The 26,458-nt window shown below is 45.9% G+C and overlaps 1 protein-coding gene across 4 annotated transcripts in view; it reads left to right on the forward strand.

Annotated features, from left to right (window-relative positions):
- The window catches only part of SCRN1 (secernin 1), a 63,006-nt gene extending 36,809 nt beyond the window's left edge, over positions 1-26,197 (forward strand). For all 4 annotated transcript variants that reach the window (XM_025291250.3, XM_025291249.3, XM_025291251.3 and 1 more), the window contains exons 3-8: positions 165-346; positions 7,364-7,566; positions 8,399-8,593; positions 11,000-11,165; positions 19,710-19,890; positions 22,203-26,197. In XM_025291250.3, coding sequence (XP_025147035.1) covers positions 165-346; positions 7,364-7,566; positions 8,399-8,593; positions 11,000-11,165; positions 19,710-19,890; positions 22,203-22,361 — 1,086 coding nt within the window. In that variant the 3' untranslated portion in view covers positions 22,362-26,197. The remainder of the gene's footprint in view (positions 1-164; positions 347-7,363; positions 7,567-8,398; positions 8,594-10,999; positions 11,166-19,709; positions 19,891-22,202) is intronic.
- Positions 26,198-26,458: the final 261 nt, after the last annotated feature.

Raw genomic sequence — 26,458 nt, forward strand, 5'->3', positions numbered from 1 at the left:
GAGCTGCTTTGAGATGTGCGGTGTCTTTTGAATCTGGATGTTCCCAAGGCCTTTTATTTCTCGGCTCTGTTTGTAATGGATGTGGTGGTTTAATGTAAATACCAAGGTGAAAACTAAGTGGTACCTGACAGATAATGGCCCTTTCTTCTGTCTTCATTTTTTAGTGCACTTACATTTCAATCAACCAAGTTCCCAGGACCCATGCCATTGTGATAAGCAGACCTGCGTGGCTTTGGGGGGCAGAAATGGGAGCCAATGAACATGGAGTGTGCATAGCCAATGAAGCCATCAATGCCAGAGAACCAGCTGCTGAGACGGAAGCCTTACTGGGGATGGATCTGGTCAGGTACTGCATGGTGGCTCTTAAGAGACAACTGCTCAAAACAGGTTGGGGTGGGGATGGGCTTTCTCTCTCCCAAACCTCATACTTTGTTATGCAGTCCTTCCAAAGGTGACTTATGCCTTTTGATGTAAATTTGGAGGTGGTGGAAAAAAGAGTAGATTACAATGGAATATTATTCAGAAAAAAAAAAAATAAATAAAGTGCTGATACCTGCTATGCTTGAAAACATTATATGAAGTGAAAGAAGCCAGACCCAGAAGGTCACATATTACATGATTTAGTTACATGAAATACCCAGAATAGGCAAATTCATAGAAGCAGAAAGTGGTCTCCTGGGCTTGGAGTAGGGCATAGAGAGGGATTCCTAATGGGTACGGGGCTTCTTTTTGGGGTGTCTGAAATGTTTTAAACTTAAATTATGGTGATAGTTGCTCAGCTTTATGAAGATACTAAAGATTATTCAACAACACTTTTAAATGGGTAGTTTTATGGTCTTTGAAATATATCTAATAATATATAAAAGTAAATAGAAAAAATATATATATATAACACATAAAATAAAAAGGAAGAAAGAACAGAAACTGCTTCCGTCCTTTCCCCTCTATGTCTCTGTCCTCTTTTCTTTCTCTCCCCTCCCAGCCACAGGGTAATGCATTCACGTTTAAGGCGTTAGTGAGCTGTGGAGGCGGACGTGTAAGCTTGGCAAGATGGAGGCCTCCGTTGGCTTGTTCACTAATGTGTCACAGCGCTAGGGCGTGTCCCTGGTGTGCAGCGGCTGATCAGTGGCCAAGTTTGGAAAGAATGACTACAGTAGAAAGTGGCAGGAATGAAACGACATTCTGAAGTAGTTTCTTTTTTTCCTGAAATAGTGAAATGCAATGGACTCATGGCATGGTTGAAGGGGGACTGGGCTGGGAGCTGGAGGTCTTGGTTCTCAGTGTGGAAACACCATTAGTGTCCGTGCCCGTCATTTGTTCAATGTGAGTCCTGAATTGGATGACCTCCAGAGCTTCCCAAAGGGGACATCCTACAGAAAGGAATGGAGGTTTTTACATTTTATAGGTTTTGCAGGGAGAAATTGCACATCTACACAAAGACGTCTGTGGCCCATAGCTTCTTTCACCTGGGGGACAGGTCAGTTTGTGACACTTTTTGATGCCACGTTGCTTTTATGCTTTCCCCACCCTTTCCTTTTCCTGGTTATGATAAACTCAGAAGGAGCAGGTCCCCTGAGCTGGAGAAAAGGAGGAAAAAGCCTCATATTTATAATGAGTTCTCTCTTGATCAACAGAGTGAAATGGAGAGAATAACAAATTTTCAGCTTATGTTTTGACAGCTGTCCCAGTAGTTTTACCTCCATGTTTAAGAGAAATCCTGAAAATGAAGAGTTAGCAATGGAAAATAATGCCCCTTTTATGCCTCATTTACAACCTTGCATTTTGAGTTATCATTGTCTTCATGGAGGGGATTAATAGAACTGGCAAATATCACCATTTAAACAGTTGATTTCTAAGGGATGACAGAAGAGAGTGGTTTTTTTCTTTCTTCAATGCTTCTGATGTATCTTTTCAAGTTCATCAACCTGTAAGACAACCAGAGTTATTGAATGTGTGCTTTGTGTTAGACTCTGTAGGCGCATAAAGAAGCTCAGACACTTCAAAGAGATCTTAGTCTGTTTGCAGGGAGAGGACAGAAGATTAAGCAATGCAAGATTTTAGACCAATTTAAGATGACAGGAGGAGAAATGTGTCTTAAGGCAATTGGAGATTTTTAGCCACATAAATGGCACAGAATCCCAGGCTCTCAGCAAACACTGCAGGATGTTCAGAGATGATAATGGGCTGCATCTGTTTAGGAATGCTTCAGGAGATGCATTTCACCTGGGTCTACAAGGCCCAGGGATGTAGACAGAGGAGATATATTTAGCACGTAATTGAGGTTGTGATAGTTACCAAGGTCTGGGACAGTAACACATGTTGGGAGTAGATGACAGGGTAAGTTTAATTGTATTCATTTAGCTTCAACTCCTTTCCTGGCCACCCGTGACCAGCTATTACAATGCAAAGACAGGTGTGTGAAGAGGACCCTGCTGTGGTATCCGCACCTGGAGTGGCTCTCTGTGAGTTCAGGGTCTCAGCTTTACCCAGCTATGATCAGTTCAGTCACACACAGTCAGATACTGAGGAGCCATTCCATACCAACTGAATCCTAAAAGTGACCCCTGAGCCAGAAGGCCTCCTAGATCAACGTCTAAGCGCCTCCCAGCTGATGGGTGCTGTAGCTCCACATGTTTTCAGAGGGACTTAGGGGCGGGAGCACGTGCATGCTCAGTCATGGCCAACTCTTTATGACCCCATGGACCCCACCAGGCTCCTCTGCCCAGATTTTCCAGACAAGAATAATGGAGTGGGTTGCCATTTCCAAAACAGGTACAAAGTTTATTATTAGAGACACAGCACAGGTATGGGAGGGCACACAAAGAAACAGCTTATTTAAGTCAGAAGCAGGGCGGAAATAGACACCAGAGAGCAGTGCGGTAAAAGGGTGATTTGAATCTCTTACATAAGACAGTTCTTCCTGGTGTTTTCGGTGAGTGTGAGGGCTCACTGGTGATTTGAAAGGGGGTTCAGCCAGTGTTGGTTTTGCTCTTTTTAGGTGGCGCAGTGTAAAGAAGCTGCCTGCCAGTGCAGGAGACACAGGTTCGATTTCTGGGTCAGGAGGATCCTCTGGAGTAGGAAATGACAACCCACCCCATTATTGCCTGGGGAATCCCCTGGATAGAGGAGACTGGCAGGCTATAGTCCTAGGGGTTGCAAAGAGTTGGATGTGACTGAGCACACACAATAACCAGTGTCTATAGGAGGAAAGAACCTGTGGAAATAAGAGTTACTATTTCCAAAACACTATTGTGTAATGTGTTTTGCGGAGAATATTTCATTTAACTCTCACCACAATCTGGTGAAGCGGTGCGGCTACTTCTGTTTGGTAGACAGGAAACTGAGGCTTAAGGAGATTAAGGGACTTGCCTGAGGCTTCCACAGAGCCTGGTGTAGAGTGCCTGCCCCCTCAGGGAAGCTGCCTCTGTACTAGAGTGCAGGTTACTTCTCTCCAGGAGCCAGGAAGCTCTGGATACCAGGAGATGGAGGCCAGTCCAAAGGTTTCACACACCTTTCTTCTAAATCAGTGGAGCCGTTAACATCCATTTTTCCCCTTCCTGCTTTCATTCCTCTGGCTAGAAGCTGGGAACCTTTTGATAACCAGAAAACAGTGAACCAAGAGAAGCCTTGCAGACCCCTTGATTTGTGGGGAATAAGAAAGGTTATTTGCATCTGCATCTGTATAGGCTCATTTCTAAAAGGGGAGGGGGATTGACTTATTTTTATGACTTTCTCTAGGGCAGTGACTGAGTGACTTCACTTTCACTTTTCACTTTCATGCATTGGAGAAGGAAATGGCAACCCACTCCAGTGTTCTTGCCTGGAGAATCCCGAGGACAGGGGAGCCTGGTGGGCTGCCGTCTGTGGGGTCTCACAGAGTCGGACATGACTGAAGCGACTTAGCAGCAGCAGCAGCAGGACAGTGATTATGTGTTTACAGGAAATCTAATTATAACTTGCATGTGTGTGCTCAGTCGTGTCCGACTCTTTGCAACCCCGTGGACTATCGCCCGCCAGGCTCCTCTGTACATGGTATTTCCCAGGTAAGGATACTGGATCAGGTTGCCATTTCCTACTCCAGGGGATCTTCCCAACCCAGGGATGGAACCCGCATCTCTTGAGTCTCCTGCGTTCCTAGGTGGCTTCTTCACCACTGTGCCACCTGGGAAGCCCCATGTTTCACCTTAATTGGGATACATTGGCACAGGGGTTTTCCTAATCGTGGAAGCATAGGGATCAAGAAGACAAGCGAGCAGTGTTCCTAAACATGGGAGCTTGCAGCCCGGGAGTGCGGAGGGTGCTCATCTTCCTTGGTGAGCTGTGTTCACCTTTCCAGAAAGGACACAGTGAGTTCGACATACCGGTGAGAAAGTCATTGGCCCCAAATAGGCATTTCCTCCAGAATTTTCCATAAAAAATAAGGATCTGAATTTGGGAGCATCTAACTCCAAGACACAGAATAACCTGACCAGGCGCACATTTCTGAAGGATTTGAGTTATGCTGAAGGTAAATGTCAGAGCGAGACTCTAACAGTTGATTGATAGTTAACTGTTGGCGCAGTTAATTTCAATCCTTTTCCTGCTCCAGTCAAAGCCCATGACGGAGGTATAGCAGCCAAAGTGAAAGTAGGCGTAGAGACCAGAAAGTCCCTGTTCTCATTTGGCATCACATGAATGCACCTTATCTAGGAGGGGAAATGTTGAGAAAGGCTTTAAAATAGGCCTCTTGATGGTGGGTGACTTGTGGGCCTGGATCCAGAGGTACAGATGCACCTCTGGATCTCAGGTGGAGAGATGCGACCCTCTGTCATCCACAGCTTTGTCAGCAGTCCTCCTCTCAGCCCATGACAGGGAGACCACCTGGGAATGGTCAGGTGGGACAAATGGGTATCTTTTCCCCATGGTCCTGGCATGAGGGGTTTAATCAGAATCATGTCTGTGGATGAGTGCAGAGGCCCTCCTGCAGACACTGCAGAAGGCACCAAAGTCAGTGTGGGGTGCAAACGGGCAGAGCAGTAGGAGAGTAAGTTAGAAACTGCAAGAGAGGGACTTCCTAGCGGTCCAGTGGTTAGGACTTGCCTTCCAGTGCAGGGGCCACGGTTCCATCCCTGTTTAGGGAACTACGATCCCACATGCCTTGGGGCCAAAAAATCAAAAAACAAAAGCAATACTGTAACAAATTCAACAAAGACTTTAAAAATAGTCCACTTCAAAAAAAATTTCAGGATGGGGAATGCATGTATACCTGTGGCGGATTCATTTTGATATTTGGCAAAACTAATACAATTATGTAAAGTTTAAAAATAAAATTAAAAAAAATTTTTTTTAAATAAATCTTTAAAAGAAAAGCTGTGAAAGAGAAGTCACAGCTGCCAAAGGTGACCTTGCTGTCCCTGGCTGGGTATTCACAGGCTCCTCCCAGTGCTTGTTTGCACGGGTAAGCGGGGCCCTGCAGAGGCCCTGGGTGCATTCTGCCTAGAATGACCAGGAGCCACCAGGGACCTGTGAAAAGCAGGAAGGGGCCCTCCTGTGTGGCCAGCTCTTGGCTGTGAGAGGCACTTGCAGCACACTTGTTCGCTCTGGACCTTCGAGATGAGGTTAGTGCTTATCTCCTCTACTCCTTTTTGGAGACGATGACAGGGACCAACAGAAGAGTCCACTACTTCCATCTTCTAATGAATTTTTTTATTATATGACTCCCCTAAGGCTTCAACTTCTCAAAGCATTGCCTTGTCATCAAGGCTTCCTAAATAAGCTTAAATTGAGAAATGCCAAATGAATTGGTATATAATTAATCTCTGAAAATAAGCCTGTTGCAAAGATAAATCCGGATCATGAAGTCCCATTATCTCTTCGTCTCCCTGGCAGCACAGTGCAACGTCCCTTCAGGAAGAATCAAACTGGGTGAATTTTAATAGTAATTGCATCTCAAGTTGAAAACTCACCCGGAATTGGCCTCTCCTGCCATCTTAGTAGGGTTCCATTGCCTCTGTTCTGAGACTCCACGCTTCTGTGACCAACATTACAATTTGAATGAAGAGACGAATAAATAGAAATTTACTGAGCACCCATTACGTGCCATTCTCTTTCAAATCAGCCTGAGAGGGAAACAGTACTGTTTTTCACTTTACAGACAAGACAATCAAAGTTCAAAAAGGTTACTCCTGGTGGATAACAGAAGCAGAATTAGAAATGAGGTCCCTTTATCTCTGAGTCATTTGTTTTTCTGCCACAGTCTGCTGTGTCTGAAAACTTACTGATCACCTACTTGGTCCCGGGTGCCAGTGCCATGTATTTTCATGTTCATTATCTCATAAAACCCATCTTCCTAGTACTCAGTGATGTAGGTGCTTATTTTACTGGTGACATAAAACTGAAGTTCAACTATATGATATAACTTGCTCAAGTTACACGGCTTCTCAGGTGGCGCTAGTGGTAAAGAACCCACCTGCCAATGCAGGAGACATAAGAGATGTGGGTTCCATCCCTGTATTGGGTGGATCCTCTGGAGGAGGGCATGGCACCCCACTCCAGTATTCTTGCCTGGAGAATCCCATGGACAGAGGAGCCTGGGGGGCTACAGTCCATAGGGTCGCACAGAGTCAGACACGACTGAAGTGACTTAGCATGCAAGCACGCAGGCTCAAGTCATGTAGAGGGCGGTCTCTGTGGCCTCTTTAAGGAGTCTCTTCATTGGAAGGGCTGGGAGGAGATGGCTGTTTCACTTTGGAAGAAGTTGGTCCTTTTGAATGACTGAAGCTGTAAGTCACACCAGTGGAGGTGGGCTGTTAGGTAGGAGAAGTATGTAGAAAAAGGACTGATCTTGTCCTAACCAGCTGCCCATTCCTAAGGAGATGGTGGGTGAATTACATTCACAGAGGACAGTGGCTGGCTATAGAGCACTGCTATTACTAACCCGAATACCTGGTGTAGAATCATAGAGGTGAGGGCTGGACTGGGCAGAGGTTTCCTTTTGCCCAGAGGCAGGAGGGAGAACAAGCCACAGAGAGATTGTCTTGTTAAGGTCTTCTACGAAGCTGGCCAGCTTCAGGGGAGTCAGAGTTAGAAAATAGAAAAAGAGAAATGGCCAAGCTTCCTTTCAAGAGAGAGAAGCCACTGGGTTCCTGACTGTGTGGAAAGGGCATGACCAAAGACAGAAAACGCCCCCATGATTTTGAATGGAATGTGTGCTATGTATTGTGAGTTCAAATGCTGTTTATCTGTTTGTATATCAGCCTGAGTATTTAACATAGTTATGCATGTCAGCGTTCTTCATAACTCAGCTTGGTCCCAACCTTAGATGTCTGTGCTAATAATGAGGTGGTGTGAAATGACAGGTGTGCTTCTGGTCTTCTTACTTCAGGCTTGGTTTAGAGAGAGGGGCAACAGCTAAAGAAGCCTTAGACGTCATCGTCGCCTTGTTGGAAGAACATGGACAGGGTGGGAATTATTATGAAGATGCAAACTCCTGCCACAGCTTCCAAAGTGCATATCTGATCGTGGACCGTGAGGAGGCCTGGGTGCTGGAGACTGTAGGGAAGTACTGGGCTGCAGAGAAGATCACAGGTGAGTGGGGGTGGCTGGTGGGGAGTTTCAAGGACAGGAAGAGCTAAGGCCATGGTGCCCAGACTTACAGACCCTCTCAGTGCTACATCTGCAGGCTCTAATGTGCTCCTCATTTCTGGGCACCCAGATACACACATATTTGCACGTACATTCCATTATTTTAAAACAATTCATTACTGGGGATTCCCTGATGGTCCGTCCAGTGGTTAGGACTCCATTCTGTCATTGTCAGGTACCTGGGTTCAATCCCTGGTTAGGTTACTAAGATCCTACAAGCCGCACAGTGTGGCCTAAATAAATAAATAAATAATTCATTATCAGGGTCACTGTGTTTTTCTAAATGTTGGGGCCTGAAAAAAAATCTGAATGAAGAAGTCCCATATTTTAAAAATAAAAAAAACAAAAAACGTATATATAGATTTGAGCAGAGGACGATAGTTAAGCGAGACTAAGCGACTTAGCAGCAGCAGCAGCAGCAACCTGGTGAGGAGAAACGTCTGGAGCTGCGACATTCATGAGTCTTGTTAGCAATACAGAGCCTCTTTCAAGGAACCTTTCACTTTTCTCTTGGGTAGTAAACGCTTGGGGTTTAGTTTGTCAGGTCAAGTGACTCACTCATTGAAAACGTGATAAAATGTGTCAGGGCTGCTGAAACCTTCTAGGAGGTCTTAAAAGAAGACCAAGGACCTTATGTTTCTCTCTTCAGAAATGGAATTGATTCCTTCATATAGTTAGAGTCAAGTTGCAGGGGAGAGCTGCCCTGTAACATCCATTTCTTGATAAAGTCTTTATAAGTCTATGTCTAAATAGTTGGACTTTGTACTCTTTACAGAGGGAGTCAAGTGCATTTGCAATCAGCTTTCGCTCACGACTAAAATCGACGCAGAGCATCCGGAACTCAGGAGTTATGCTCAGAGTCAAGGTTGGTGGACGGGAGAGGACGAGTTTAATTTCTCTGAAGTTTTTTCTCCAGCTGATGACCATCTAACCTGCTGTTCAGGCAGAGACACCTTAGAAAAGCAAGAAGGTGAGTTGGGGTGTTCCTTACAGTTCTCTCTCTCATACCATTTGTCTTGCAGCTATTTCAGAGACCTTGTTTGACCTTGGGAGAATAAGCAAAGAGGAGAAGTGGAGAACAGACCTTGTCCTGTGTACGGAAACTGACTTGTGCTAAAGTCCTTGCTGTGCAGTCATATGAACACAACTTGCATTTATTTTTACATGATGCTTTTTTATCCATGGACGTTTCCTGCTCCCATTTCTCCTTTAAATGCTGATGTCACTATGCTTGCCTTTGAAACACTTAGTGCAGCCTTGCTTATACCTCAGCATTTGTACATTTGACGTATCTTCTCTGTATATCTTCCTGTTTCATTAGCCTGCTGAGTCTTCACATCAGGGGTGCTATCTTTTATTCACCTTAGGATCCCCTTGTGATGCCTGTTATGGCCCTTTGTTCCGTGAACACTTGTTGAGTCAAATTGTTGAATTCCTTTCATGAGCCCTCTATTTCCCACCCTATATTGACTTAGCCAGCATCCATTTTTAAGTAAATGTGGTGACTGGTAGCTTGTTACTTTTGTGCCTGAGTGGAAAACCCTTCCCCATAAACCACAATGGCCACATTTTATATTTGCTGGTGAGACATGTGTTTTGTGAGTCAAGCCTTTGGTGATTTAGAATAGGAGTTGACCTGTTGGCAAATGCCTGTTTTGTAAATAAAATTTCACTGGAACACAGCCACACCTGTTTATTTTCCTGTTGTTTTTGACTGCTTCCGTGCTATGTGGCAGAGTTGAGCAGTTGCAACAAGTCCAGCAGAGATTATAGGGCCCGTGTCTTTGTGTGTATGTGTGTCTGTGCTCAGTCATGTCCAACTCTTTGCGACCCCACGGACTGTAGCCTGGCAGACTCCTCTGTCCATGGGATTCTCCAGGCAAGGACAGGGGAGTGGGTTACCGTTTCGTCTTCTAGGGGATCTTCCTGGCCAAGGGATTGAACACGCATCTTATGAGTCTTCTGCATTGGCAGGCAGATTCTTTACCACTGAGTCATCTGGGATGTCCTACAGGGCCCATAAGGCTAAACTGTTTCCTGTCTGGTTCTTAAAGAAAAAAATTGGCTGACTCTTAATCTAGAAGAACACTTTAGGACTTTTGCTATAAACTTAATATATTCTGGGTAGAAAGGTAAGAAAGTATCTATTTAAAAATGAGAATCTTATAAAAAAACTACAGTTTTTAATTGAAAAAATCTAACTTGGTGAAAGTATAATACCAATTGTAAAGTAGTCCTGCCAAAAATATCAAACATTGACCTGATGCAGCTTCTGGATCTAGCTACTAGTTTGCTAGAAATTCAGAGGATGGAGGAGAATATTAATAACACCATCTGTAAAGTGCAACTTAAAAAGTGCAGAGTATGGGAGACTCAGGAGAAATGGCCAAGCAAATAAAATGCAAGGGGGGAAAATGAGAGGCAGTGATTCAAAGAGTTTTAAGAGACATTATCAACCTGTCAGATCCTGGTTTAAATCAATAGATTCATTTATGAGACAGGGAGGAAGTTTGAACCCTGGATAGTTGAAGAACTTGGGGACTTGTCATTAATATTTTTAGGTGCAATGTGTTATCCATGGAGATATTTACAAAGAGGATATGAGTTGTGGTAGCAAAGTTTAAGGTACCTTTTCCCATGTGTTGCTTTGATTTGATCTTTGTGAATACAGATTGAAAAAATACTGTTTTAATGAATTACCAACAGAGGGAGAAAATGAAGAACCAGAATCCTGTGTAGTGAAAGATTTGTTAGTCTGTTATCTGAACTCAGAGCCAATAGTCCTTATGGTTCTCGATATTTGAAAGACTTCTCTGTGTATATTTACCACTGTAGAGAGGTCATTCCCTAGATATAATATTAACTCTAACCAGCAGGATTATACCAGAGAGCTTGCTTGGTGCTCTGCATAGATTGTATACTTTCTTATGAATATCATTCTGTTGCATATTGTACTAGTTGAGGAATTGCCAAGTGCTGTAGCAAAAAGACCCCAAAATAATGTGGTTTTAAAAATTTAAAAAATGCACCTTTATTTCTCTCTCCTAGTCCAAATGTATATAGACAGTCCAGGGTGGGTGGGTTACTTTACCTCAACATGTGACTTTGTTTTGTGGTCCATTCACTGGCATCTCCCAGCCAGCAGGAAAGGAGGGAAAAGAATGAAGGGCAGGCATTCCTCTTTATGGATGTGATGGGCGAGTTGCACACATCATTTCTGCTTACCTCTCATTGGTCAAGATCTGTCCTGTGACCACACCTAAAGTAGGGCTGTTCTGTTCCCAGCTGTAATTTCAGGGGTTCTGTTACTCAAAAGGGAAATAACTAATGGATTTTGGTTAGCAGCTTGCCTCCTCCCTCTCTTTTTTCTTTACAGAAAGCATCACTGTGCAGACTATGATTGATGTCCTACGGGACAAAGCCAGTGGAGTCTGCGTAGATTCTGAGTCTTTCCTCACCACAGCCAGTGCCGTGTCTGTCCTGCCTCAGAACGGAAGCTCGCCATGCATCCACTACTTCACTGGGACCCCAGATCCTTCCAGGTTTGTCCGAGACATAGTCACACAGCTGCCAAGTCTGTGCTTCCCCTGAGAGCTCACCCAGTAATCACACCCTGAGTTCCTGCCCTTCCCTGTGTATATAGTCACATTTTTCAATATCACCATGGCCAGTGCAGTACAAGAGCTGTGAAAAAGGGAAGTTCTTGGCTTTTATCATGTAGTGTTCATCATAGTCATGGAATCAAATTGTTTTAAATTCAACAAACATTTATTAATATGTATTATGGGCCAGGCATTGTGCTGTATATGAGGGATGCAAAGATAAATAAAACTCAGTGAGACAGAAGAGATAACAGGAAAGCTCAGGATTGATCAGAAGCACCAGTTGCTGTGAGTTAGAGATCAAAATGGCCCAGAGACAAGGCACATTGCAGCCACTTCAAGGGCACTGGCCTCTTCTCTAAGACATTGTGTTTTAGGGCGTTGCTTCATGCCCACACACCTCAGCAAAGGGCTTGTGGCCTCTAGAATAAACCACCTGAAGTTGAATTCTACCTCTGTCACTTAGTATTAATGGCCAGTAAGTCCCTTAACCTCTCTAAGCTTGTGTCTGTCCTATACAATGGGCACAATTCCAGACCATACTTTTTTATGCTTGTTGGGAGGATTAAATGAGATAATCCAAGTAAATGCATAACAGGTCTATCTATTATTTTAGACTATCTCTGGTCTACCTGGCAGACAGCAGCCCTTCTCAGTAACTTTCAGTGCTGCACACCAAGATCATGCCATTGGTAACTTAGACACAACCATCGTGACTTCTAAATGATCAGAACCACTTGAGGGGAGTCTTTGAAAAATACAGATGTCTTGACCCAAACCTTTTGTGTCAGGAATTTTAAGGTGGGCTTAGGAGTCTGTCCAGTAAGTCTGATTCCTCAGCCTGGAGGGCTCTAGAAGACTGCCCATTCCAGTAGGATCTCTGGTATTTTTCACGTGTTCCATTGGCTGATCATCATTTGAGTATCGGGTGTCAAACTTTTGACTCTGCTACCACGGAATCTGTAGCTGTTTGATTTCATTCCCTTTCCAGCTGAAAATACTTACTCTCCTCTTGTTGTTTCAGGAATACAGGCGATGGCAGTGCCCAGCTAGGGACTGTGTCTTAGATGACTCAGGGGAGAAACCAAGTACCTTTCCTGGCTCTTTGGCCTCCCTGTCCCAATATAAGTAGATCTTTCTAGCAGGACCTATTAATTCTAGCAGGACCTATTAAATCCTGTATAAACTATCCTTAGTCTTTCATTCACTCATTTATTCACTCAATAAGCACTTGTTAGGCACCTGCTGTGTACCAAATATTATGCTTATTATGTGCTAGAGACTAACTGTTTACAAGATAAGAGGTGGCACAAAGGAGGCAGTGAAGGTGAAACTTCACAGAGGAAGAACTCTTGAGCACTGGTGTCGTGAGAGGAGGGGTTTGTTAGGTGCTGAAAGTGGGAATGACATTCTGGGTGGGAGGGAACAGCATGTGCAGAGGCAGAGGCATGAGCCAGCATGGCACCCCTTGCAGCTGTGCATCCTTCTATAGTTTGAGTTTCCATCCGTCTCCCCACTCCCCCAGTACCTCCCAAGCCCAGTGTGGGCCCTCTGCTGGCCTCTAACCAGGAGCCTCACCCACTCACCAGTATTCCAGGCAGCCTCTCAGGACACGCCTCTTGTGTGACTCTGGCTTCTTTCTCTTGACTTGATCTCCCCGTTAGGAATGCCTGGTTCTGTGACCCCACTCCCACCCCCCTTTTCGGTCGATCAGATCTGGGGCTCGTCCTTCCTCTCCCTTGTGGATGCTGACCTTGCTTGCTGGTGGCTTTTGTGAGCACTCTGTGCTGGCCCACAGGGATATGTGTAGGCTTTCAGAGTCTGTCTGGAACATCCTGTCAAGGTCTTTAGACATTGTTTTTCCGGGAAAGGAGCTTTTGAAGAGCGGGTTGAACTGAAGAGTGACCACAACAGCCCCCTTGGTTCCTGACTTCTCAGACACCTGCTCCAGCTGTGCTTAGAAGAGAGCTTTGTGGTGCCAGGACGTGAAGATAAAGTAATTCTGTTTCCTAGGCTACAGGACACAGCCCAGTGCAATTCTGAAAATGCTCTGAAAAATAGCTTTCTAATATCTAAAAGTGAAAATTTCAAGTAATTTTAAAAGAAAATTATTCATGGTTAAATTAATTGAGAAGACCTTAAAGGCTATTAAGGGCTTCCTGGAAGACATTCATTTTTATCATCTATGGTTAAATGAACTACATTGCCTACTGTGACTATAGAACTGTCATAGATTTTGTTTTCTCCTCTTCAGCATTTCAGTGTTTCTTTGTAATTGGGCATCCTCACCATTTTGCATTGTGTCAGCAGGAAGCATAATTACCTACTCTGGGGTTTTAGGTAATAAAATTAGGGAAATTTTAGCCGGCTTCTGCTAATGCTACAAACGTTAGAGAGATGTTTGCAGGAAATAGTTTCAGAGCAGTGGCCTTGCAGAAGATTATGATCAAAGAAGACTGTTATTTATCCTCCCAATTAATGTTAGAAACCGAAGGACATGATCATACTGTTGTTGTCTGCTTCAGCACTTCTTAGCTCTTTGCTCACTGTATTAATTATAGATCCTTCTCTCAAAATAGCTTGTTCTCATAGTCCCCTTCTTCCTTCCTCCTTCCCTCCTTTCTCTCCCTCCTGATTTGTACCAGGTATTATGTAAGTTTGAGAGTTGGAGGCAGATACAAAAGCCAGAGTTTGAGAGATAGAGGGAGATGCAGAAAAACTTTATTGAGTGGGCAAATTCCCTCATGTAATATATTCTGATGAGTCAGCTGGCGCCTCGATCATCCATACAGTGACACTGATGGGCGTTAGTGCACCAGTTCTAACCGTTTGCTTCGTGGGAGCCAATATCTGTTAAAGCTTCATCGGTATGAAGGATTGGGAAGGGAAAGAGCAGAGAGGTAGCTTCACATTTTGAGACAGTGTAATTTCCAGGTTCCATTGCTGTGTTGGAGTTTGTGAGAGCTGATGATGTCATGTCTGCCCAACCCTGTGTTCAGTAATGTCACATGGGTAGCTTGAAAGGGGTCCCAATGAGTGTGTTTACACTGTGGCGATCAGCGGACACTATGAATTAGGGCTGATGGCTTCCACTACTTAGAGGCTCTCACATCTGAGAAAACACAAATATTCAAGATACAGGAGGATAAACCAAGTGGAGGAAAGAATTAAAAGTGTTTCCATTTTAAATATTAGAAAGCTATTTCCCAACCCATTTCTTTAATTGCATTAGGCCATGTAATTCAGCCTGGAAAACAGAAAATAGGGAGGAAGTTCTAGGAAAAGAGGGTCTTTGACCCACTTTATGGCAGGGAACTGGAGAGATGCAAGGGATACAGGGTGTGTGTGTGTGTGTGTGCACGTGTGTGGTGTTTGGAGAGATGCAAGGGATACAGGGTGTGTGTGTGTGCACGTGTGTGGTGTTTGGAGAGATGCAAGGGATACAGGGTGTGTGTGTGTGTGTGTGTGTGTGTGTGTGCACGTGTGTGGTGTTTGGAGAGATGCAAGGATACAGGGTGTGTGTGTGTGTGTGTGTGTGCACGTGTGTGGTGTTTGGAGAGATGCAAGGGATACGGGTGTGTGTGTGTGTGTGTGTGTGCACGTGTGTGTGGTGTTTGGAGAGATGCAAGGGATACAGGGTGTGTGTGTGTGTGCATGTGTGTGGTGTTTGGAGAGATGCAAGGGATACAGGATGTGTGTGTGTGTGTGTGTGTGCATGTGTTTGGTGTTTGGAGAGATGCAAGGGATACAGGGTGTGTGTGTGTGCGTGTGTGTGTGTGTGTGTGTGCACGCGCGCATGCGTGTGCGCGTGTGTGTGGTGTTTGCTTCCTCTTCTCGCAGGTACTAGGCTTGAGAGTCTACGTTGCATCAGTTGAGACTGTCTCATCTGGTTAGTTCAAATGTCAGTGACAAGTGGAACCTTTTCATTATTGGAGATAATGTTATAGACACTGTGGTTTATGTAAATACAGGGCCACAGCCTGCATGGACGACACCCAGCTGAGGACCTTGTGTAAAATAGCCCTGCCTTTGATTTCATTCCTAACTCTCCCAACAGTATCTTTTTCCTCTCTCCCACCCCACGGTTTTGACTTTTTAAAACCTCCCAGGGTATCTGGATCCAGTCCAAAGGGTGTCCCAGGCTCCAGAAGTACTAGTTTTCTTTCCCTCTAAATGGAAACGCCCTTCACAGATAAGTTCTGCTCTCAGCCAGATGTGGCTTTAGCTATGTATGTGATTTAAGTGATTCACAGCCCAGCTGGGATGACCCATGGATGAACCATTCAGAGGGACACATGCAGTTGAGGGAAACTGGTTCTTCCAGGCCCATATCAGATTGGTTTAAAGTTTAGCAGATGCATCCAAGCAGAGCCCTTTGTGCTGCTGTTTTTGTGCGAGCAGATCCACCAGGGACTCTGGGGCAGAAGTTAAGCCCATCACTCTGGGAGTTTCTGCATCATTGGTAAGAACACAGCCATGTTTGAAGTAAGAAATGTGAGCTGGCCGGTCATACTAGAGTTCTGTGTCAGAGTCAGCCATGAACTGCTCTTGGGGTCCTCAGTATGAGTGATGAACTGGGCCCTACCGTTGCCGGGTGTGCTGGGAGGGGTGGTCATGGCCCACATGGCAGTACAGCTTTGCCGCTGGCTGGATATATGGCCTTGATCAAGTCATTTCATCTCTCTGAACATACATTCATTCAAGTGTCATTTAAGAAGCTACCATCTGAGGTTCACTTTTGGGAAAATGTCAGAGTATCTTCTCACCTACTTGTATTTTTAATGTGATTTTCTGTAATGTTTGGTAAGAAATCAAAACATTTGGAAACCACTGAGTCTTCCACATTGCCCTTTTCTGGATCTATAGACGTAAGTGATCAGGATGGAATTATAGATAATTCCCACATTCTGGTATATTATTGTGGTTTATTATGGCAATAATTTTATTTATTCAGTCTCAAAAAAGAATCTCCCTTTAACCATTTGATGGTAAAATAATCTGGCTGCCAGTGCAGGAGACACAGGTTCAGTCTTTGGGTCAGAAAGATCCCCTGGAGGAGGAAATGGCACCCCACTCCAGTATTCTTACCTGGAAAATCCCATGGACAGAGGAGCCTGGCAGGCTACAGCCCATGGGGTCATAAAGAGTTAACACGACCAGGTGAGCACAACTACCTGACGAACATGTACTTGATGTTTTTAGCAGCTGAGGATGCTGGGTTCCTTATAGACTTCGGAAAAAAAATTCTTGGAGGACTTTGGCTGCTTTAGAATATTCTAGAAACCTCATATTATTAACTTACTTATTTTTAAAGTTAAAATGGATGGATAGGAGGGATAAACATATAGTCCCTCTGTCTTACAAATGCCACCAGACACTCTCTCAGTGATGTTAAACTAACCTCCACATGCCAATGAGTGTGGACCGGCTTGAGGTTCCATCAGGCAGGGGGTTTTGACTTTTTTTTTTTTAAACTCTGCTGTTATCTTGTGTATTGGGTGCAGAAGACCACAACTGTGCTTACCATGAACTTCTTGAAAGCATAGGTTCATAAGCCTCATGACGTAGAAAGAGAAATAGCACAATAGCTTTAGCAGTTGAAAGGGAGAGATCATTTCAGCCCATTGAGAGACAGAGAGGAAAATGAATGACCCCACAGCTGGTCAGAGGTCAAGAGGGGACACAGACCCGCATTTGGAGTCCAGCCTAATTCCCGGCCCTGCTGTGGTGAGGCAGGCAGACCTGGACAGTTGCTCAGGAGGACCCGGTGCCATGGTTCTCCCCATGGGGCCAGTTTCAGGATGGTCCTGAGCCGCATAGTAAGTAAAGCACCGAGTTCCAGAAATTAAATGACAGGCTTGCCTATGAAACATTACTCTCACTGGGACTTTGGAGAGGTGGAGAAGAGAGGTTCCGTTCAGGGGATTGTATGGGATACAGAAGTGAGAACTGTCTGTGTGGCCTGGGGCCAGTGTGAAGTGGGAGAACCCTTGTCCCAACGGGTCTCGTTGGCAGCCCAGGCTCAGCAGATCTGCTGGACATTGCCAATCCTCTGACTCGCTATGGTTGAGCCTGCCCCAGCCTTACTGCCAAGTTCAAGCTCAAGCCCATGGGAGCCCTGGCTCTCACCCTCTCTGTGCGACACCAGGCCTAGGGAGGAGGTGTGAACTATGCAGGCTCTGGGCTGCAGAGTCTCTCAGGAGATCTCAACGCATGCCAAGGAGGCTGCAGGAGGCTTCCCGTCTGCTAGAAGACAGTGTGTGCGCACTGACTTTTCAGGAAACCCCCGAATGCTGTCAGGCCTGGAAGGGTAGGGTGCTTGCCTGCTGTGAGGCTGCTGTGTTGTCTGAGACCAGAGGGGCCCGGAAGCAGTTAGTTCTAGATGTCTCTCTGCTGGACTCTCCCTTACCACTGCCTCTTCTGTCCCTCTCCATCCATTATCCTCTTCCAGTAAACCCTCAAAATGCCCTCAACCAAATGACCAGTTGGAGAACTCAACTCCATGGGATCAAAATTTTGTAGACATTTAAAAATTTTGCATTATTTTCTTACACTTTCAGCAGTCACCCACTTGACATTCAGGAGGAGGGAAGAGAAGTGCTGCATTTTCAGGAGGCAGTAGCACGTGGTAGTGAGTGTTCCCTCTGTACAAGGTAGCTCCTGGTATCTCAGGGAGGGAAGGAATTTGGGAGGACTTAGCCTTGTGGAATTGGGTCCAGCCCATGTGCCTGTGCCTCATACTTCTTGGTGGACAGAGCCAGTTTCCTGTATGTGTTTGCATCACCTGCAGAGAACAGCACTTAACCAGCCCCACCCACTTTACCTGGTGGCCTCCCTGGTGGCTCAGACAGTAAAGAATCTGCCTGCAATGCAGGAGACTCAGGTTTGATCCCTGGGTCAGGAAGATTCCCTGGAGAAGGGCATGGCAAGCCTCTCCAGTATTCTTGCGTGCAGAATCCCATGGACAGAGAAGCCTGGCAGGATACAGTCCATGGGGTCGCAAAGAGTCGGACACGACTGAGTAACTAAACTCATTTTCACCCACTTCACAAGCTTAGGGTGCAGCTGCTTTCAGTAGTCAAATGAAATTAACATGAGCCGGCTCTTTCATGCTGTGATCACGGTCTTTCTCTCACCTGAGTCCTTTTCCCTTGATAACCTCAGGGAACTAATCTGAGGGTTCGCTACTGGTTACTGTTGTCTCTGGTCATACTCCTTAGACCTGGATGTCATCAGTCTCCTGGGGACATTAACAAGCAGGTTCTAGTCAGCAGGATGGGGGTGGGGCCTGAGAGTGATACTGATGCTCAAGTCCAAGGACACAGTTTGGGTGCAAGGGTCATGGGTTCCCAGTGCTCTGCAGATGGTGATGTATGTGAAAATGTGTGGCACACTGGATAGCTCAGGGACCTCGGGGCTCAGGGATTCAACTTCCCAGCTCACTTCTCACCCACTGGAGGCACAGAGTGGGTCAAGATGCACCAAGTTAAGAGGACGGAGAATAACCCCAATCGAAGCCATACACTTGCATGTGGGTGTGTCTCATCTCTCCGATTGCTTTTGCAGGTGCCCCCATGGTGTGATTGAACACAGGCCACCCTCAGGACCCAGAGGTGCCTGTGCTCCCCCGGAACACTGCTCTGATCGAGCTGTGTTCTTTCTGGGTGCAGAGCTGGGAGAGTAAAGCTCTCTCCCTGCTGTTTTAGTCAGCTGTGGTTGCCACAGACCCCACCGGCCTAGAATCCCAAGACACAGTTTCTTAGATACCCAGCTGTTTCAGGGTGTGTGCACATCTGGAGGGGTGTGTTGCTTGTGCCTAGGTATGCACAGGTATACACACGCATACATGTGCACACACACATGGGCACTCACATACAGAGTCATGTCCCCAAAGTTATACCCCTTGTGCCAAAAGAGCCGAATCAAAGAGTTCTTGCTTCAGCCGCCTACTATGCCCTCGGCTGCCCTCTCACACAACCAGACTTCTGTTCTCTATGGCGTGCCCTCTCTGGGGCCCCTGGGGTTCTGTTTTGGTCATCTGTCTTCATCTGTGCCCTCCTTGAGTCTGTCAGAGATATTCCAAACATTTTCAAATAAGGTAGAACCTAAAAAAAAAAGATGAGGTCTCAGACCCTGCCTTTCCAGAGGACCTCGTTCTGTGGACCATGGTGGCAAAAGACTAACTCACATTGGTAGCCCATTGCACCCTTCCTCAAAGCACCGTGTGTGTTCATGGAACTGAAAGGAGCTCTTAAATGGCCTTCCCAGAACAAAGCTACTCTGTGTCGATGTCTCCTGGCTATAAATAGAACACTTTGCAACTTATAACCGGCAGTTAGTTTTATTAAAATAGTCACTAAAATATGCAGTTGGTGCTCTCTCTCGGGAGGCGCCCGCCTGCCACCCGCTGTGAGCTGAACCAGGAGTGTCTGCGTCCTCAGGCCCTGAACCTGGTTTGGCTGAAGCTCTCTCCTTTCTCTCCAGGTCCATATTCAAGCCTTTCATCTTTGTCGATGATGTAAAACTCGTCCCCAAAGCACAGTCTCCCTGTTTTGGGGACGATGACCCTGCCAAAAAGGAGCCTCGGTTCCAGGAGAAGCCAGACCGCCGGCACGAGCTGTACAAGGCGCACGAGTGGGCCCGTGCCGTCCTGGAGAGTGACGAGGTAAGCCTGGGTGGGGGCCCAGGTGTGGGTGAGGTCACCAGGAAGGAGAACGGAAAGCGGATAACAAGCTCATCATTTTCCTCCTCTCAGCTAGTCTGCTTCCAGAAACCCAGGCTCCTGAGGCCCTCGCTAGAATGCTGGTGCTAATTGTTCCAGCCAGCCTCTTGAAACCCAGGGAAAGCAAGCCTCCACTTTTGATGTTGTTCAAAATGCAGTGGCCTAAGAATATCCCTCTTTTACTTACTGTCCACCTGGGAATAACAGAAATGTGCAGTACTAATTGGGAGAACTGGTTTTCTGTGGTCAGAAATTCTTTGTATACTTTTGGAGGTAAAAAGTTGTATTATGGCAGCACTTTAAAGACGGATTCATAGTTTTGTTTTTTTTTTAAGTGATTCTTCATCTCACCTGGAGATGGTTGGTGGTGATGGTTGCATAACTGTGAATGTATTTATGCCACTAAACTGTGTGCTTAAAAATGGTTAAAATGGTAAATTTTAAGTTTTGTATATTTTTTTCATGTAAAAAGTTTTTAAATTAATTGTCAGTTTTAAAATAGTTCTTCTTCAAAGTGCAACCCTCCCTCCTCCACCCAAAACTTTGGTTTATAAAGTTACATCAGTTCTAACGAGAAATATTCAACATATGCCCATAGCAGCCATTAGTGATAGGCTTTCAAGTAAAATCCAAGCCTGTATGTTTTTTAAACAATTTTGGCTGGTCTTCATTGCACATTTCTCTCTAGTTGCGGAATGTGGGCTCGAGAGTGCAGGCTCAGTAGCTGTGGCACATGGGCTTAGTTGCCCCGTGACATGTGGGATCTTAGTTCCCTGACGAGAGATTGAACCTGCGTCCCCTGCACTGGGAGGGGGATTCTCAACCATTGGACCACCAGGGAAGTCCCCCCAGGCTTCTATTTTGCTGACACAGAAGGAAGGAACATAGTTGTTATGCTCATCTACTTCCCAGGCATTTATTAACAACTTGTAAAGTTCCATTTTGTTTTGAAAAGAGGGACCTCTTATAGGGAATTGGTGCACACATTTTGCATGGACTGGGTAAGCTTATTCTCTTACATCTGGTATAGTGGGCTTTCTAAGAAGGATATAAAGAAGGACAACATCAACAGTAAATCCAAGGGAGTTCAGAAAGCATCTCTGAGAAGGGTAGTCTCACTGTTTCTCGACCTTGCTCTTCTGTGCCCCAGAAATGAGCATCCTGACATGTTAAAGTCACACAGTTATTTGATATTTGTCCTACCTGCCAGATGTGTCCCTGGAACCGGAATGCTGCCACTACACTGCACTCGCTCTGCCAGGGCTGCCTGCCCTGATTGCTGATGGTGCATGTTTTAGGGGGTTGACAGTAAACCCGAGTAGGGGGAAAATGTCACTCCCTGATGCACAGTTTTCTGGTTATTTGGCAAATGAAGGCAGGGGTAGGAAGGCCCGTGTGTTCTGAGGCATCCTACACAAAATTTCTGAGAGATGAGATAGATGAGGCTGGGTGGACTTTGAAATTTGGAAATGACCATTGGTTTGAGTTAAGGCAGCACTGGGAGGTGGTGGATGAATGGTGACATCCATTTCTCTGTTCTGGGAGTAACTGGACAAACTAAAGCTTCTCACTGTCATCCACTGTGAATGAGTGACTCTCACTTGGAAGAAGAGATGTCACCCCTTCAGAAGAAACAGTAAATTGGGGATAGACATGCCACTCACGGATCCATTTATTCATTCAAAAGGCATTGTTGAGAGTGCCTCCTCTGTCCCACGGAGGAACATAGAGATCAACCTAGTTCTTACTCCCTGGGTGATTGTGGTCTAACAGGAGACACAGGCAAGTAGACAGACCATCACGAGACAGGAAGAGAACAGCCATGGCAGAAGGAAAGGCATTGGATGGGGGAGCCGAGAGGAAGGGCATTCTGAAGGTGGGCACGAGCTGACCAAGTGTTGGTAGGGAGCAGGGTGGCCTGTGCAGTGGCAAGAAGGAGTATCATGGGTTGGAGGAAGGCAGCTAATTCAGTCTGGCTGCCCAGAAAGGAGATGCAGGAGGCAAGGCAGGAGGTGAGACAAGCAGGAGCCTTGTGGGCTGCAGAGTTCCCACTGTCACTCGGGAGTCTGGATTGCATCCTGAATGCAGCGGGAACTCTGTAAGTATTCCGGGCAGAGCAGTGACATCACCACATCGTGACTTTAGAAGCACCCCGTGGCAGTCCTGCAGGAAGCCCACTGAATGGAGTGGAGGTGGGCCCTCAGGGGGCTTTCAGCATCCACTCCAGTGGCCCCAACTCTTTTTGTCCTTCTCAGGAGCAAGGTCAGAAGCTGAGGAAGACGATGCTGGAACTAGAGAAGCAAGGCCTGGAAGCCATGGAGGAAATCCTGACCAGCAGTGACCCCCTGGACCCCACCGAAGTGGGGGATCTCTTCTATGACTGTGTGGACACGGAGATTAAGTTCTTTAAGTGAAGTAAGCGTTCCCTTTCCCCTTCTTATTTAAAATTTCCCACCTTACTAAATTACCAGCAAAACAAACCACTCTCCTGTCCGAGTAAAATGAGAAAGTTCAGATGCGTCAAAGTCACAGTCCCCTTGTGTTCTGCCTTGAACCTCACAACACCGCCCCCTTCTTCTGCAGCATAGATCCCCTCCTTCTGCAGTGTAATGTGTATCCCCTTGCCTGTTGTCTGATCGTATGACTGATTGTGGATTTTAAGCTGCTATTATTGTATTCCAGTGACAATGGACACATTAGCCTTTTCTTGGGAGGACTAGAGTCCATCAAAGCCGTGAAGGACAGGCTCCATGGCCCCAAGTTAGCGGGAAAGGCAAAATCTCTTGAAGTCTTACTCTTTCAGTAGCGGTTTCTTTCAGGTTAACAAAAGGCAATTTGTCTGGCCCTGAGCTCTTGTGTGTGTGTGCCCGAGGGAGGCTTCCACTGAGACACTGAGCGCTGGCCAGTAACGCAGAATGCCCCCAGCTGTGTCTTCTGAGATGCAAAACAAATGGGAAGGGATGAAGGGGGCTCTGCTGGCTCCAGGCACAGCTCCACCCAGATTCTCTTGATCCGAAAGAACCTGTGCGCTGCGCTCGTGTGCAGTGGATCCACACAGATGGTGTCCACCTTCTGTGTGAGCTGGAACCTTCCCACCCCGCCCCCCCCCGCCCCCCCCCCATCCCCGTAGGGATTCAGGGGCGGCTGCACAGGTAACACTCCTGATCAGGGAGTGGCTCTCCTACAAGGCAAGGGGCTGTCCCTGCCACTCACCTGCCGCGTAGATGCGCTTGTGTCTTGAAATGATTCTGGGCCTAGTTACTGCCATCTAGCTTAGAATTAATTAAATGGCCCTGTGGCAGAGTTCCACCCCACAAAGCTGCAAATTTCTCAGCTAATGAAGGAAGGAAAAGGAGAAACTTTTGGCTGTTTAGATTCCAGTTAAAGTAGCTGGAATAGGAGCAGCCACCCCATTATCTCAGCAGAGACTTTAATTAAACTGATTTGTTTCCCATGTTGTGGGCACATGAAGGATCTAACTTACCAGCAGAGCTCAGGAGAGCATGTGAAGAAGACCAGATGGGCTCAGCACAGGGAAGACAGAGGGCAGGAAGGCGACAGATGGATGGAGAAGCATTTCGCTCCGGGGGACAGTCCCACCCCCGCCCTTCCTGTCCAACCCTGTTACAGCCCACAAAGCTGTGGAGAAAGCACCTGCTTGCCCTGATCTTTCCCTTTATTCTTCACGCCCCACATGGCCCGGTAGCACTTTCAGGCTAGTAGCTGAAGTAGGCAGGTGGTGGTGGTGGCAGGGGTCTTACCTCCAGCTATTGAAACTCTCAACCACTCTTGACATGGGCAGAGGCAAAGATGAGGAGGAGAGGTGTACATGTTAATATAGTGATGGGTGGGAGGGCTGTGGCTTCATTTCTCCAGCCTGACCTATACCATCTGGGCCTAATCACCTTCACTGGTGATAGGTATTTGCAAATGGAAATACTATGAGTATCGGGAGTCTTGGAAGTGACTTCCAGTTAGACTGGTTTTCCAGCTGCAATGTATCAAATGCCATGAGAGCTGTAGAGGAATTGGGCCCCAGACATAGACGTAGACACTGAGGGTCACAGGTGTTACTGGAACAAACCTTTTTTTCTACTAACTCCCCTCTAAGGGTGTAGGCATAAGAGCACTGTGAGTTTTTTGCCCAGAAGTTTTGAAAATTCTGTATGTAAAATCACTGTGAGTGATGAGACATGGGAGCAATATTTGAGCTGAAAAAACTAACAGTGATCGTTCACAGCAGCTTGTGGTTGCTGAATTTTGTCTGGGTTTGGCCTGGGCTTTCAGTGAGAGCTTAGGGTCTCCTCTTAGGTGGCATGGCCATTCTGAGAGCGTCTGTCTACAGCTGTTGAGTGGGGAAGGGCAAGGCTTGAGGATGACACAGACACCTCATCCCCTCCCAAACCCACCTGCTGAGTGGTTATTTAAAACAAGATGATGCAAAAAGCCACTATAAAATTCTACCACATGGTCTCTCCTTCCCCTGTCATAGAAGCAGTTCATCAGACCTGGCATGTCTGAGAGACCCAAGGTGATTAGGGGTTTGAGCAAAAGAAGTCTAGTGAGAATAAATTACCCAGAGGCCCAGCTTTCATTATTATGGGCCAAGCAAAGGTCACGGATAACCCAGCCAGCCTTCTGCCACTACCCAGCCATTGTGCAGTGGGAAATAACAATGACCACTTCTGTTAAGGACATTGACCTTAGTCCAGTAACCCAGAAAAAGGCCAACTATAACTAAGAGTTGTGTGGGTTAACGCTGTTATCACAATTGTGATGCCACTGTCTTACCACTAGAGGGCGGGGCAGCCCTTTCCTGGCAGAAGTTAGAGGCTGGGATGCTTTTCTTAGACTTGTACAGAGGTGTACAGTTAAAGCTTGAATAATAGCAGTAGACAGATTCTTTGTGCGTTGGGATGTGTGGGGAAAGACAAGAAGAGAGCAAAGAATCTGCTGATGTGGATGTTCACTTCTAGTGACAGTAACAGTTTGAAATATGCAGTTGGATTTTGAGGACACTTGCTGAGGGAGATGTTTGTTTTTAAATGCTCCTAACAGACTCTGTTTTTGAAAAATGCTTATCATTACGTGGATAATTTCTTGACCAGGGATTGATTTTCTAAAGGGAAAATGAATATATGCAAAGTGAACTATGAAAATTAATGTTTAAAGGTCAGTGTGTAAATAGCTTCCTAAAGTACCATTTGTGTATCCATTGCGATTTGGGGAGGGGAGGGGGCTGTGCACACCTTGTGCAGAAAGAAGACGTGGCCTTGAAGGACAGACTCTCTCCCCTGTTCTCACACCCCATAACCAAACATAAGCTAGTTAGTCTTGGCTAGTAGATGGGATTTACCACTCTAACTAAGGAGGAGCAGAAGCTCCAGTAAAAGTAAATTAGCAAAGCAGAAGTAGTACTCCTTCATCCTTGGAGATGGTCTGGAATTTTAAGTAGAATAAGGACATATTTGAAATTACGGTGATTCTTTAGTGCCCAGTAACATAAGACAGTGTTATTATTAGAAAGAGTCATTCTTATAAGCTAACAGAGCAAGTGTGTGCCCATTAGATATTAGCAGTGAAGTTCCTTCACTTTGGGATGGATTATTAGGTGTAAAAAATAATTATCAATGAGGCAAACTCCTTTGTGCCCTGCTGTCATGCCAAGCGGGTCCACTTGTTACACAGTTCTGCCCAGCCCAGCAGGAAAGCCAGGTGGGGCCAGTGTATCTGTTAAAAAACCGCCGACTGCATCCTTCACTGAGGAGGAGTCCAGTCATCTCTGGGGAAGGTCTTCAGCTGAGCTCTCCGAGGGGGGGGCGGGGCCGGGGCGGATGGGGGCGGGGCGGCAGGTCGCCCCGCCCAGCACTGCCTGTGCGTCCCTGTGGTTGTGGCCTTTCATTCCACGTGGTCTTAAGTCCCAGCTCCTCTCCTGTGGTTTGTGTCAAACGTGCTTTATCTGATTGAATCCGAACGTCCCAAGATGTCCCGTGCGGATTTCTGGTGGGGATGAATACGTGTATGTTTGCGGTCATGTCGTGAGGAGTTGAATGTGCGAGCTGGAAAATGCTAGGGGCAGGGAATAATAAAAAAGGAGAACCTTGCTGTTTCCTGCAGTGGGAACTGACTGTGTCGTCTTAATAGCCTTTTGTACAAATATCTACAAACCAGATAACTTTCCCATCCAGTGCTTGCCCTTGGAATTGTCTCTAAATACATCAAACATACAATAAAAAAGTACTGAAATTAATGTCCCAGGGCCTCTTCTATCTTGTGTTTCATTAATAAATGCGAGCATTGGCCACAACATAGAAAATGTATGAAAGGGGAAATATTTTATGCCTGGAATCTTTGGAAAACCCAATCAGTTAAGCGTTTTCTTCATTTATCTATTTCGTGGATAAAACTCACTCTTTAAAATAAACACAAAACCATGACATACCACCTCACACCCGAAAGGATGGTTATCAAGAAAACAGAAAATAAGTGTCAGTAAGGATGTGGAGAAATT

The sequence above is a fragment of the Bubalus bubalis genome, chromosome 8, assembly GCF_019923935.1.
Source record: "Bubalus bubalis isolate 160015118507 breed Murrah chromosome 8, NDDB_SH_1, whole genome shotgun sequence".
Classification (NCBI taxonomy): Eukaryota; Metazoa; Chordata; class Mammalia; order Artiodactyla; family Bovidae; genus Bubalus; species Bubalus bubalis.